The 16,202-nt window shown below is 35.1% G+C and overlaps 1 protein-coding gene across 1 annotated transcript in view; it reads right to left on the bottom strand.

The window, feature by feature from the left end:
* Window positions 1–337: 337 nt before the first annotated feature.
* Window positions 338–16,202, bottom strand: part of LOC128236203 (neuronal acetylcholine receptor subunit alpha-6-like) — a 43,304-nt gene continuing 27,439 nt past the window's right edge. Inside the window, exons 4-6 of the mRNA XM_052951090.1 lie at window positions 13,750–13,878; window positions 3,229–3,342; window positions 338–2,530 (exon numbers count right to left, since the gene is read on the bottom strand). Coding sequence (XP_052807050.1) covers window positions 1,895–2,530; window positions 3,229–3,342; window positions 13,750–13,878 — 879 coding nt within the window. The 3' untranslated portion in view covers window positions 338–1,894. The remainder of the gene's footprint in view (window positions 2,531–3,228; window positions 3,343–13,749; window positions 13,879–16,202) is intronic.

Below are 16,202 nucleotides of genomic sequence, written 5' to 3'. Positions count from 1 at the left end.
CCAATTTACGTTGAACAGAAGACTAGAATTAAGGTCTAACGTCGTTTCAGTACTGAAATACATATTTGTTTCGAAAGAGGACCTAGTTGTTGCTGCATTTAGATGCAAACCATCGTTGAGATAACGTGTGTGAATAAAGTTCTTTAAAATAGTTGTCCAAAAGTAACAAGTAATCCAATGGATTCAACTCAGGTCCATGTTTTCATGGAGTTCGGGTGATTGACGTATGATGGAATTAACTACTTCCAGTTGGCTGTAGGCACAACGATTATCTCGCAATAGCAACTATATCCATGTATAACAAACGACAAAGTGCATACGCTTGAGTAATATTTTATTCGTTTATATGTGTGCGAAAATTAAAAGCTTGACATAAGATAAGACAAAGCAGCTTTTTTTAATATTTTGGTGACTAATTTACATTTAACAACATTCACTACAAAGGATGAAACATTTGTAACTACTATGCTATTACACTCATAACGTGTTTAATATTAAATTGACGCTCTTATTCAAAATCAATACAACACATATACACATATACAACAAAAACACATATTTTGAGTGATAAACCTTAAACTACTTACCACATAATGCACTTATTAATTAATTAATTATTAATTACTAATAACAAGATTATCACCATGTCAATACTAGCTGAAAACGCAAAAAAATATTACATAATTGGTGAATGCTAAAAGATTTATCCTGATCTATCATTCCATATGCTTGAAAAACCTTGCTTTCTGCAACTTTCTTTCAAATTAAACTCGGTATCCCTAATAAGAACCATTGTTTTTGACATTTATTCATCCTTTTTGGTATATTCAAACAATTATATTAAATGTGGTAATTCTATTTAGGAGTAAGAGTGCATCTTTAAGTTTATATGTTAAACATTCGTCCGTAAACACAATTACATGCTATTACACTTAATTGATTTTATAAAGAACCGGCCACTAGTATTAATTTGAAGTTGATGATTATACAGAACTGTGAGCTGGTGGTTTAGTTCCGAATCTTGATAACAGGTTATTACAGTTTAAAATATAATCATAAACATATAAGTACAATCACAACAGCTAAATGTAGGCAATGTATTGCACTTTGGTATATGTTTTAATTTTTTAAACACTATATGCACAAGAAAAACACAATTTAATAGTTGCCATAGAATTTCATATATCAATATGTGTTGATGAAAAGATGTTTTGGATACTCCATCAAAACAGACAATGAAAATGTATGTTACCTTGAAAATTGGGGTAAACTAGTATTCAAGATCCATGTATCTAACTAGCAAACTTTGCCCAATTAAAAGTATAGCACTATTCAGAGACCGCAATAACTTGAAAACATTACAGGAACAAAAACACAGAATTGAATCATTATATACCTTGATACGACAACGACAAGATAAATACAATGGCATTTGATGAAAATGAAGCAACAGTCCCCAAAGGTATGATACAACTATACTCATCTAATACAAATCGTCCAAGAACAAGGTTTATAACCATGAACTCGTATGTTGAATAATTGATGTATTACTGTAAAAAAGATAAAGTAGCTATAAGGAATTAATTTATGTTAGAACAGATTTAAAAATTATGCACTCAAATGGATAGTCATGGTGTGATCACTGTTGAAAAACTTGACAAATCATATATCTAAGAGCTGGTTTAAAAGTATGAAATCGTATGGGTAATGATATGATCACTCTACAAGACCTAGACTAGTCACATATCTAATAATAGGTTAAAAACTATGCATTCATATTGGTTATTATGACATGATTACTGTGAAAACACTAGACTAGTCACTTATATAATCAATGTAATCAAAGTACAGCTGGAAAAGATTTATACTGCTATATTCAAACATCATGAACCATTTAACTGAATTCAAATGTGCATTTTTGGTGTGGGATATTTTCATCTGGTTGGTTCGTAGTACAGATTACAAAATAGTATGTAGTGACGGCCACAGTACAGAGGAGAAAAAACCAGAAGAACAGATAATCAAGAGCATTAACAACATCTTTCCATGATATGCTCTTGGCCTTTAAGTCAACTCCGTTGTTTTCAATGTGCTTTCTTTTTCGTCCCCTTATTTTGCATCGTATTGCCATGGTAATGTTGTATATGATCTTGAAACATCCGTTGACAGGCTGGTCGCTTTCATCTCTTGTGAGAAGTCTCAGTTGAAACAATGATACAACAACGATAGCAGTAGTATCAAAACCCATTGTTGTCAGGTATATCAAAAGTATTGGAACATTATCAGAACTGCTCGGTAGTTCGGAGGAAACAATAGTCAGAAAAACTGCCGTAGACAGAAAAATGGTGACGGCGTACGAGGCACGTTCTCCTGACGTTACTGGCAGCACGAACGTGAGAACAGCCAATAACGAAAGAAGCAAAAGAGGAATAATTATGTTGATGACGAAGTGGCTGGGCTTTCTCTTCATTTTGATTCTGAAGATAACTTTAGGATTATACGATGGTTCTTGTTCAACGGAAGTGCCAATCTGGAATCATAAGAACTATTATTATTATTATTAAAATTACCATTATTATTATTATTATTATTATTATTATTATTATTATTATTATTATTATTATTATTATTATTATTATTATTATTATTATAAGTAGTAGTAATAGTAGTAGTAGTAGTAGTAGTAGTAGTAGTAGTAGTAGTAGTAGTAGTAGTAGTAGTAGTAGTAGTAGTAGTAGTAGTAGTAGTAGTAGTAGTTAGCAGTAGTAGTGGTAGTGGTAGTGGTAGTGGTAGTAGTAGAAGTAGTAGTAGTAGTAGCATCATCATCATCATCATCATCCTCATCATCATCATCATCCTCATCACCAGCAGCAGCAGCAGAAACAGCAGTAGTAGCAGTAGCAGTAGCAGCAGCAGCAGTAGTAGTAGTAGTAGTAGTAGTAGTAGTAGTAGTAGTAGTAGTAGTAGTAGTAGTAGTAGTAGTAGTAGTAGTAGTAGTAGTAGTGTTAGTAGTAGTAGTAGTAGTAGTAGTAGTAGTAGTAGTAGTAGTAGTAGTAGTAGTAGTAGTAGTAGTAGTAGTAGTAGTAGTAGTAGTAGTAGGAGTAGAAGTAGTATCATCATAATCAGCAGCAGCAGCAGCATCATCATCATCATCATTACATTTCGCGGCCGAATTTTATAGCTATGACTTGTATTATTAAGACAAAAAATGATGTTTCTGGAACCAACCAGAGTCCACATTGAGTTTTCCTTGTAGTCGCATGTATAGATCTCATCACCGAACTTGGTGAAATTCACGAACTCTTCGTAGTAACTCCAAACTGTAAACTGTAACTTGCATTCCTGTTGGTCAAAAGGGAAATACCTTATGTTTACGTCACAAGTGGACTGAAAAATCTGAAAAAGAACATATTCAAATGGTTTGCCTTGAATCGATATACAACACACATCGCGAAACAGAAGGTCGAAACTACCATAGAGGCAACATACTTAGTGGCAAAGTGAATATATTAGGAGAAATGGACGAAATACTCAGATCAAAATATATTGGGAACACAAAGTGTTCATGCTTAAATGCGCCTAAGACAATACATCAGTATTTTACTTTGCTGACGTCACGTCTTCATCACGCTATAAAGAAATAACGTCGTTTAGGAGAATAAGTTCTAAACACTATCAAATGCAGTCGAACCTTCTTAGAGATTCAGATGTTAAACTGTCCATCATATTTTATGACAAGCGGGATGATCTAAATTTCAAAAGTGTTGACTATACGTCCTGGTAATGTTCAAATGTGCATTATTTTTGAATTGATTGAGTTTGGTCGGAAGTGGTTAACTTTATTTTTTGACGTTTTTTTTATAAAACATTATGAACTACTCTCCAGATACAATTAGAGTCTTAAATCCAATACCGTTAATTGTATTAATCATTCCGATTGCTATGGTAATATTTTCAAAAAAAGCTACGTATATTAAAATGCCCCTTACAATTTAATTATTCTACGGCTCGATGACCTTTCAAATACTGGTATCAACCTAGTTTATAACGCTATTTGTAAATGAAAGTGTCACTAAGAGCAAACACAACATGTTTACTTCAACTTTCTAAAACATTAATAGGCAAGCATTCATAACTGAGGTGAGCGGTGGAGTTTCTTAAATGGTTCTCTTATTATGTTTGGTTTTATGTCGTAATGTCTGATATTTATTTATTTATTTCAACACAGTTTTCGACTGAGGTAATTGTTGAGGTCGGCGAATGTTTGTCATGCGAGACGAATGTATATCTTAACATAAATTATGCCAGCGAAACGGCATTTGTCATTCAAACTCAGATTCTTTTGAATTTGCTATTAGACTTGATCAACCAAAGCTGTATTGACAAATTGAATGAACGTCAACATCAGGCGATGTAAGAACAGAAAAAATTTGAAGAAATAGTGTTATCTATTTCCGAAAATCTGTGAGAAGAATATGCTATTTTAAGTTCAGGTGACTTGTTTTTTTCTTATAGCAAATGCCATTCAAAACCAAATTGTTATGTCTTATTTTTTGAGGTTCTAGACTTCATGCTAATCAAATCCTATGATTTTATTTCATGACATAATTCTTAAGATTATTTAAGATCAATGACAAATGACAAAACATATGTATTATGCTTGATAATACATGGTTGACTATGGCATTGTGTTGAAAATTGCAACAATGAAAATAAATCAAGAACTTTGATTTGGTATTATATAATTGGGTAATATAACAACTGTAACAGAAATTGGACTTGTAAACTGAAAAAACACTTACCATTTCATTATGATTTGTACGATGATTACTGAACAAAATTGTTTCCGTGCGCACGGGAAGTTTCTGAGCACGGCTAAGGTATTTCTATTCTCATATTTGAGCTTAATAAAACTAAAGATGATGGCCTGATGTCCTAAATGCAATGATAAAATTGTGCTAAGATGACGTCGTACCATAATTGATTGATAAAGCATTTCACGATAAACTCTCCATTCACGATGCATTCTCCATTCACGATGCACTCTCAGTTTACGATGCACTCTCCGTTCACAATGCACTTTCCATTCACGATGCACTCTCAGTTCACGATGCACTCTCCATTCACGAAGCACTCTCCATTCACGATGCACTCTCCATTCTCGATGAACTTTCTATTCACGATGAACTCTCCAATCAGGATGCACTTTTCATTCTCGATGCACTATCCGATCACCATGCACTCTCTGTTGACGATGCAGTCTCCATTATCGATGCCCTTTCCGTTCACGATCCAATCTTCACTCTCCATGTCCTTTTTCTTCACGCTGAACAATCCATTCACGATGCACTTTTCATTCTCGGTGCCCTTTCCGTTTATGAAGTCCTCTCCGTTTACGATGAACTTTCCATTGTCGATGCCCTTTCAATTCACCATGCACTATCCGTTCACGATGCGCTCTCCGTTCACGATGCACTTTCTATTCACGATGCACTCTCCGTTCACGATGCACTCTCTATTCACGATGCCTTTTCCATTATCGATGCTCTTTCCGTTCACGATGCACTTTCCATTCACGATAACCTTTTCGTTAAGGATGCACCCTCAATTCACGATACACTTTCCATTCACGATGTCCTTTCCGTTCACGATGCAATCTCCGTTAAGGATACCTTTTCAGTTCACGATGCAATCTCCATTCACGATGCACTCTCCATTCACGATGCACTCTCCGCTCAAGATGCACTTCTCATTCACGATGTCATTCCATTCTCGATGCACTAAATATTCACAACGCCTTTTAGGTTCACGATGCACTCTCCATTCATGATGCACCTTCCATTCACGATGCCCTTTCCGTTCACGATGCAATCTCTATTCAGGATGCACTCTCCGTTAACAATGCTATTTCCGTTCAGGATGCACTCTCAATTCACGATCCACTTTCCATTCACGATGCCCTTTCCGTTCACGATGTACTCTCCATTCAGGATGCACTTTCCATTTGCGATGCCATTTCCGTTCACGATGCACTCTCCATTTAGGATGCACTCTCAATACACGATGCCATTTCCATTCAGGATGCACTTTCCGTTCACGATGCCCTTTACGTTCACGATGCAATCTCCATTCAGGATGCCTTTTCCATTTACGATGCCCTTTTCTGTTAACGATGCTTTCTCCGTTTATGATGCACTCACAAATAACGATGCCTTTTCCGTTCTCGATGCATTCTCCATTCTCGATAAACTCTCAATTCAGGATGTTCTTTACGTTCACGATTCACTTTCCATTCACGATACCCTCTCAGTTCATTATGCACTCTTCATTCCCGATGCACCCTCTATTCAGGATGCACTTTCCATTCACGATGCCTTTTCCATTCACTATGCACTCTCCATTCCCGATGCACACTCCATTCACGACAACCTTTCCGTTTAAGATGCACTCTCCATTCAGGATGCACTTTCCATTAACGATGCCCTTTCCGTTCACTATGCACTCTGCATTCAGGATGGATGCACTTTTTTCAACTCACGATGTCCTTTACGTTTACAATGCACACTCCATTAACACTGCCCTTTCCATTCAGGATGTACTTTCAACTCGCGATGCACTCTCCATTCAGGATGCACTCTCCATTTACGACGCACTTTCCATTCACTATGCACTCTCCATTTGGGATCCACTTTCAACTCGCGATGCACTCTCCATTCAGGATGCACTCTCCATTCACGACATCCTTTCCATTTACTATGCACTCTCCATTCGGGATCCACTTTCAACTCACGATGTCCTTTCCGTTTACGATGCACACTCCATTCAGGATGCACTTTCCATTTACGATGCATTATCCGTTTAAGAAGCACTATCAATTCAGGATGCACTTTCCATTCATGATACCCTTTCCGTTAACGATGCACTTTCCATTCAGGTGCACATTCCGTCCATGGACCTTTTATTTGTTCAGGATACAATTTCCGATCACGACGCCCTTTCTGTTAATGATAATGTTTCCTTTCACAATACTCCGGCATTTCCGTTCAAGCAGCCTTTTTTCGTTTAGGAAGCCCTTCTTTTTCACAATGATTCGCTACTCGTAGTACTCTTCGCGAATTATTAAGAATACAGCTCGTGCTCACTCTAGCGTTACTTTGTCAAACAAATAATTATATACGCAATGTGTGCTGGTATGTCCTAATTTGTTTTACGGTTGGATCCGTAATGTCCATTTATCCTTGAATAAGTGTATTCGTTGATGTACATACCGTAAGCAGATATCTCAACGTACAATAAAAACCTGTCTATTTTTTGGAACGATATTCTCTGTAATGTATGCTTGAAGCTTTACGTGTGTCATAGAAAAGCATATTTCGACGAGTAGGGAAGCCACGAATAAAGATTTTCTATGACAAGTAAAATAAAATACATCTTACAATAAATTCAACTAATTTTCTGTTTCTGTGATGCTCCTGGAGTGAGAGTATTATACGAGGGATGATCGGGTAGTTCGTAGACTGTTCCATTTTTGGGTAATTACTATAAAAATTAAAATAAACTATGATTAACATATTCTTAAAAGCGTGTAGTTTAATACATTTTGTATTATTCGCTGAAGTATCAGTATCCATAGCAACGTGCATCGGCATACCGGGAGCACGTAGATATTTTGTACTTTTCGACATTTATTAATTTGATTACTACTGCATTTGAATGTGTATTCTTTTGCGTACGACTGCGCGAAATCGTCTAGCGTCAAACGACGTTTATGACGTCATTTCCTAAAATTGTGACGTTTGTCGTTGTTTCCGGTTGAAAATTATAAGCATTTTTAAAGGCGTTGTCACTAACCAAAATTTCAAAACCTTGACGTCAACGGGCGACGTCGTGTTAGGGCAGCTATTAATTTGGCATGGGATTAGACAAGACACCAAGTGAAGCGTTGAAGTTGTTACAGGGTTCCAATACGACCAAGAAATGCAGTAGGGCCCTTGTCTCTAAGTGGCACCGACGGTTTCGGGGAGAATGATTTCTATAGAAGACGATCAACAATGTGGGCGGCCGTCTAAGATGAAATGTTCGATTTCAGATAAAGTGAAATATATGGTGTGCAGTGACAGGCGACACATTTTGTGAAGTTTAGCTTTTGAACTAGATGTTTCCACTTCTACAGCGCATGACATTTTGAAAACAGAACAAAGGATCACGAGCGAGCAACACGAGTTCGTCCGCCTGTATGAGCGTGATGGCGAAGAATTCATCGACCGCATAGTTACAACTGACGAAACTTGGTTATTGCACTTCGACCCGGAGACGAAAGCCCAGTCCTGTATATGAAAACAACGGAGACCCTTTCCCCAAAGAAGGCAAGAGTACAGAGAAAAGCGGTCGGTAACACATGTTCATGCACAAGGTTCCCGTTGCCAGTCAGTGACAGCTAGTTACTCTTCGAAGGTAAGCAGAGTAAAAATGTAAACATTATATTAACTATTAAAAAATACGAAGAAGTTAAAATTTACTTAAAAAACCTAAAATTTAATCTTAACAAAAAATATTGAAATGCACTGTTTTGGCGTTACAGTAAAGATTCCAAGATTGTCCTACTTTAATAACTTCAAATTCTTAGGCGTGAAGAAGAAACGCCCAAATATCGACCGCGAGCGCATAATATACCACCAAGATAACGTTCCAGGACACAGAGCTTACCCAATTTTCCATCAACTTGCTTGGTTTTTAAATTATTCAACATCCATCCTAGAGTTCCGATCTTACCCCAATGAATTTCAGAAAAAAAATCCGGAAACCAAGGCAGCGCTACGAGGCGTGCGGTTTAAGTGATATCTACACTAAATGGTTATAGAGACACAGACAATGCATTCAAATGCGCGGTGATTACGTTGAGAAAGTGCGACTGAATCTCTGACGTTATGATGACGTCGCGTGTTGTTCTCTGGCGTGCTCCGGGTACGCCTTACTGTGTTATTGTTATTTGCTGTAACTTTGTTTTATTTTTTTAATGTATTCAGCTAATATTTATACATCGTGGAGAAAATATATCCACCTTCAAATATATCTATCACCTCTCGTAGTTCCTTTATTCAAATCAGGTTGTTTACAAAATCAAAGTTATATTAGGGGCATTTCTCTAATAAATATAATGTATAAGATATTCTCTAGAATAATGAATTACAGAATATAAGTTTTGGACTGAGGAACACGAAATTATTGCAGAGTCACAAGGAGGTTTTTGTTCAGGCTACTCTGTATTTGAAAACTTATTTTGCCTACAAAATTTGGTTCAGAAAAATATTTCAAAACCGGGTGACCGCTTCTATGTTCTTTACGTAGACTTTGAGAAAGAGTTTGATTCACTTATACACTTTAAAATGTTCACAAGCCTTTCAGAAATGGGCATGAATGGAAATATCTTAGCAGTTCTTAAGTCAATGCATTCAAATTAAGCGTCCATGTAAAGGTTGAGGGATATAGCATTAAATTTCCCCAAAATATTTTGTCTGAACATCAATGACCTAGTACCACATTTTAGAGAAACTTGCATAAGGCCACACCAAATTAATAACTTGTTCATCATATTTCCCGCACCTCTTTCTTCAGAAAAGCAAAAAAATAAAATTTATTTTTATCATTATATAGTTATTTTTTTACGAGCGCTAATTTGTTTAGTAGAATGTAGACTTTTCCCTTATAATCACGTTTTTCGATCGTAACAATTATCAAAGCACCGGCTCAATCATGCAGCCGCTCTAATTAGAGTCAACGAACGATATAGACCCGGATACAAGCGTCTAGATGATCGAGACTAAATTGGCAACATGAAAGCATTAGTTCAACAAATTAAAATTCTACCACCATTTAAAGTTTAATTAAATTTGTGACAAATGTGTTTGTTTTAATTTGGCTACCGCTAAAAGTAAACGAATATATACTGGGCAAGAAATGCTGAATTTTATCGTGAATGACAGTGATTATCCAAAGTTTGAATTTGGTTCGGACATGTTTGACGGGAATTCGGATGACCGTTAAAGTGAAAAGACAGTTTCCAATCGGCCATCTATACCTACTACACCTGTCCAGGTAAAAACTTTAGGTGTATATTTTAACTTCTATGTTTTTTTGCTGTTAATATAGCAAATATGATGTATTTTTTGTATTATTTGTTTCCCTTAAAAATATACATTTTATTATTATGTATGCATGTTTGTTTTATACAGATCGGAGTTTAGTGTTTATTTAATATCATATGCAATGCATGTACAGAAATAGAAAAATAAGGTTTGGCCAAGAAACGAGCACCACCTTTCTTGTGTTATCATCAAACTGTTTCAGTAATGCATACTACATTATACTACAATGAAAATTTATGTATAATATTGCTTATTGAAATTTCAGATTCCTCCGACTCAGCGGATCATGAAATTCCTGTCCCCATAAGGCAAGGCGGGCGTGCTTGTGGTGGAGGCCTTGGTCGCCGATGAGTCAATGTTCGTATACAGTAGGATGACGCTAAAAATTAACCTGACTGACATTCATATGTGCTTCATGCAATCCCATGAGTTTTACCATTCACACAAAAACATCAAACAAGCCGGATTGTGTATATTTTGTAAATATTAGTCAAAAAGGATAAAAAAATGGTGTCAGACTGTGTGATTTGAAAAAGTTATTAATCACACTTTGTGTTGCGAATAAATGTTTGTAGATTTTTAGATGTTCATGTGTATATTTAAACTATATATGGAAATCCTTCAAGTGTTAAATATTTATGCAGATTGGTTTTTGTCTATGGAAAAATATTGCATATTCTTGTATTTTCTTGAAATATTTGTTGATATATATGAAAATTGACACAATCAGTATTTGCAGAACAACAGAAGTAAAATTGTCTTTTGTATATATGTTTATGTTTTTTAATAGTTGTCTAAATTGAACAAGATATCTAAAAAAAAGTACGGAAAATCTGCAACTTTAAAAAAGATAGGCGTTAAATTCTAGAAAAGCCTAAAATCAATCTGGCGCTGGCTGGACTTTTCTGTGATATATTTCTGGCTGAAATGGTTTACAATACGGTGTAGGTTTTTTGTAAATTCTCTTTCAGAACTTAGATGGCTACCAAGGCCAATCGTGTAGTCAAAGCTAGAGTACTAGCTGTAGTTTATATTTGATTGCAAATTCCTATATTTATTTTGTGATTTATTTTTCAAGTCACCTTGTCTAGTCATTTCCATGGCATGAGATATGACAATGTATTTTAATAGAGAATTATTTTTAACCAAGTTTTCCTAAGGAAAAATGGAAAACCTAGTTAAGAGATTTGGATATGCCATTGGGCAGACAGGTGGCTGTGATCATTGGCGCTGGTGTCCAGGCTTTAACTTGGCCATGCATACGGTATTTTGAAAAAACACTTTTTAAAAACTGGAAAACTGTTGTTTTTAGTTCTCGCATTTATGAAACAGTTTAAAGAAATACATTTGCTTGATCTCAAATAGCATTTGTTTGATCTCAAAACTAATATTTGTATAGAATTATCTTTTAGTGTTATCATTTTTTTCACTGGATGTTATCCGTGTACTGTTTACATTATCATTGTTTAGTCAATAAGTGAATAAAATGTGAGCAAAAGTGAGTTAAATGACTATATATTTTGTTCGCTCTTCGCTCGCTCCTCTTTTTTGCTAAATGCAAAACAAATATTTTTATTATGGTTTTGAGTTCTCTCATTTATAAAATAGATTAAAGAAATACATGTGCTTGATCTTAAATAGCATTTGTTTGATATCAAAACTAATTTTTGTATAGAATTATCTTTTAGTGTTATCATTTTTTCACTGGATGTAATCCTTGTACTGTTTACAATATCATTGTTTAGTCAATAAGTGAATATAATGTGAGCAAAAGTGAGTTAAATGACTATATATATTTTTTCGCTCTTCGCTCGCTCCTCTTTTTTGCTAAATGCAAATCCAAATATTTTTTTTAATATTTCGCTCGCTCGCCCCATTATTATTTGGAAAAAAATCCGATGAACAAGTTTTCAATTTGGTGTGGCCTTAATGGCATATCTATAAGACAGAAATAATAGTATTTCGGAACGAAGATCCATTACGTAATTTTGATATTAAATGGTTTCTAAATCGTCAGCCAATTAACACCGTATACGTATAAAAATGTATGTGATAATTGTTTACCCCGAAACCTTCTTGAACAACAGCTAAAACTAACCTGGTGTCACAGGCACGCAAAGCAGCCTTTTCATGAATCAAAATCCGTTCGGCTATTTTTCACATTCTGATTTATTTAAACTTTTTAAAAGAATGATAACTCCAATTCTCACTTTCGGGTTTGAAATATGGGGCTTTGACCATAGTGATGTAATAGAAATGGCACAAGCAAAATTTTGTAGATATTTTCTTTGGATGAATTCGACAGGAAATACAAACATGGTACTCGGGGAAAGTGGTCGACTTCCATTTTGCATTGTATTTTATTAAAACAATATCCAATTTTGGTGCAATTGCCAAATCATAGATATCCATTAATTGCTATCACATAATGAAATCGATGGACGAGGTGGGTAGGTGTACGTGGGCGTCTGGTGTTTAAAGTTTGAGTTTTAGGTTTGGCTTTGGTTATGTTTTGATCTCGCAGGACGTCGATGATGTTTCTATATACATTCAAGCAGCGTTTAAACGAGTTCATGTCCAAAACTTGGCACAATGATGCTACTATTCGCTCGCGATGCGACAATTATCAGTGTTTTAAATCACTGTTAACTTCTCGCAATGGACAGACCTTTTAAAATCAGACGACCACTCGCGCGCTTTAGATGCTCAAGCCACAAGTTTATCTTTGATATAGGTAGACACAACATATTGAATGTGAAAGTCGAATTTGTTTACTGTAATACACCGTCTCAGGTGTTTGAACATCCAGATAATTGAAAATGAATTAAGTGCCAACAATATGCGAACTACGAATATACCATCTTTATAACTCGTATAGTGGTCAGCGAAATTAAATTTCATTTAATTGTTTAATGGGCAGTAACGATAGCTTTGTCGTTTAACATGAGGCATATTTTATCTATCAACTTATGACTGCAGAAGAAAACAGATAAAACATAAATTTAAAGAAGTCATTAGTTCAGGGTGGTACTGCTACTATTATTGTAAACGGTTGTTGATAATGTATTCTGGATCGGAGGTCTTTATTTACAAATAAATTGCGTTGAGTTGAGTTGGGTTGTGGTTTATTTGTTCGGGAATTTCGTATTACGTATTACAATGACAAACAGTTTAAACCAAATTTGAACAATTATATAACATTCTATTTATGTTCGAGCACTTGTTTCCCCCTGTCATCTGTTTGGTATTAAAGCAACTGTTCGAACATTCAGGTACCAAGTTCATGAAAACGTTTGAAAAACAAAATTACCATCTTTTCTGAAAACGGTAAGTGTTTTACTTCGAAATATAACTTTATTTAAACTGATGTAACCTTTTTTTTTAAATTTTATTTCATTTTTGCAAAATTTTCTTCTTCAAAATATAGTTTTTGATCAAGGGGAAGTAACTCGAAAGAATTTTTAAAGTAGTTAAAGTTAATAATTTCAAACCTAATTTTGCATTGAAAAAATTATATTTTTATTGTTGTTATTTCACTGAAAAAACTTTAATCGAAAAGTATGAAAGAATACTAAGTAGTTACATCGACACTGTAAATCCTCACCTGATTAGAATACCAAAAAAGCAGGCCAACGTAATGTAGTTCAACTTTTAGGTCTGTAGATCCAAGTGCTGTATACTCTTTGAATGCATTCTCCAACGCCGCACCAGGTCGCCAAATTTTATCTTGAGGCTGGAAGGTAAATGTGTTTAAAATGTAGGCTAGACATATATCTAAATCTCGGCCCCTTATACCCTGAGACGTTTCCGAGTCAAGTGATAATATGTTTTAGAATGATCTCTGTCGCGATTAAAGGTCTGTACATATTTTAAAATGACTGTGCTGTGTTTGCCCTGATTCCAATTATTTCATGAAGACATATGTATTTAGTATGTATAGATTAATCCATTGTGAATGATACTGGTAATTGAATTACTTTTTTCTTTCTTTTGGTTTAAACAATATGTATTTCGATATAATATTTACAATTAAGTAAGTTCTACAAATTTGAGCATCAAAATTAACAAAGACCGTATATATAATGCATTGAAACAAAAAAACATGTAAATTATTCACAAAACAATAGTGTACACAAAATTGAGAAGAAAGCCTTGGGCTTTTACTATACTGTAAGTCATTCAGGCTACTAGGCTGGTGCGCAAGTTGCAGTCGTATGATGTAAACTATGTTAAGTAAAAACAAGTTATTTTAGTTTGTAATCAATTAGATATAAAGGAAGAGAGGATAAAGGTTGAAGAAAAGGAAATTATAATTAGGAAGGTGGTACAGGGACTGGTTAGATCGTGATCGGGATAAGGTTTGTTGGAATTTGTACTCAAAAACATTAAGATTGGCGTATATAGTTCTGGACATGGTCAATATGATTTTGTTCGTTTGATACAAAGCTTCCGTTGATCCAAAGAGTGATAGTTGAAGAGACAAATGACCAACGGTGGATAACCGATCAATGAGGTTATTTCTTTGCACGTTATATAATGGACAGTTGAATAAATAGTGGAAGGTGTCCTCAATTTCATCGCATTGACAATTAGGTCTGTTGACAATTGTTTTTGAGAAAAGATGCTCATTAAGGTTGCTACAGTGCATACGCAACCTCGCATGACAAGATTTGCGGTCACCTTCGTAGTAGAAGTCAGGATGGCGATGGATGAATATCTTCCGGGAGTGCATTCCATGCGGATATAGTTGTTGGCAGAAATGAACTCGTCAACAACTGTGATTTGCATGAAATGTTTCAAAGGTTAGCTGCATTTCAAAGGTTATACGAAGTATTGTCGCCAACTCTTGTTGGAATCAGAGTAGTTATATATGCTGGTGCAAGAGAGAGAAACATCTTGTAAAATAGGATAAGATTATGTTTACGTCGCCTTTCTTTAAGTGGTTCGATTTCGGTTTTAACATAAAGATTTGACAAAGATACTAAACGAGTTGCACCGGATATAATTCTTGCCGTCTCATGTTGAACTTTTTATTAATCATCCTCATCAGCTTGCGTCAGATTTTTCCAGACAACATCGGCATATTCCAACAAAGGCCTTATAAATGTAAAAAATACAGAACCTCAAGCGATTTACGATCGAGAACGTATTTGAATGATCGCATAAAGTGAAATCGCTCCCAAGCCTTTTGTTTGACGGATTAAATAGGATCGTGCCAGGAGCAAGTGCTAGAAAGTGTAACGCCCAAGTGTTAATGAGTTGTTACTTCAGATATTTCAGTATCATTCATGAATATTGGGGGATGCACATGCCTATTAGATTTAAGAGTGAATAGTAGCGATTTTATTTGCAGGATTGAATGTAACAAACCATTTCTCAGGTTACATATGAATTTTGTCTACGTCATTAATTGTTGCTGTGCCGGGATTTTCGACAATTATATATAAGGTTGTATCATCTGTGATGAGTCGAATATGTGATTGATTTTTTTCTTTTAACAACTAGTCTTTTATGACTACCAAAACTTTTTATACGCTGTCTTCTGCCTTTAATACCACTACTACAAACGCCATTACCACTATCTACTCCAATACAACCACTACTTTCACCTTTGACACCATCACCACCACCACCTTTTTTGTATAGTACGTGCTTCTATTTCGTTATTTTTGAAATCGTGAAAGATGCTTTATAATAGTAGACAAATAAGGGCGATACCAAAAATCAGGTGTAACACATTAAACGTCAGCTACAAGTCAGAAACAAATTTTAAATAACATGCTTATTGAAGTACACTTAGTTGGTGAGTTGTTGTTAATATAATGCACGGTGATAATATCTAATCGAATGGATCATGACACTTGCTGTTGTTTGTATGAATCTAAAAGAGGAGCGTTTTCTAGCATGTTGTAAATCTTGTTTGGTATATCAATAAAATAAATGAAACACAAAGATTCAACGTGCGTCACCGCGCATGTTGTACTTCATCGGTTTGTTTATGTATATGGAATAGATTGTATCACCGAGCGTCACCGCGCATGTTGTACTTCAACGGTT

The sequence above is a fragment of the Mya arenaria genome, chromosome 5 (assembly GCF_026914265.1).
Source record: "Mya arenaria isolate MELC-2E11 chromosome 5, ASM2691426v1".
Lineage (NCBI taxonomy): Eukaryota > Metazoa > Mollusca > Bivalvia > Myida > Myidae > Mya > Mya arenaria.
Note: the sequence above shows the minus strand (reverse complement) of the source record. Positions and strands in the feature narration are given on the sequence as shown.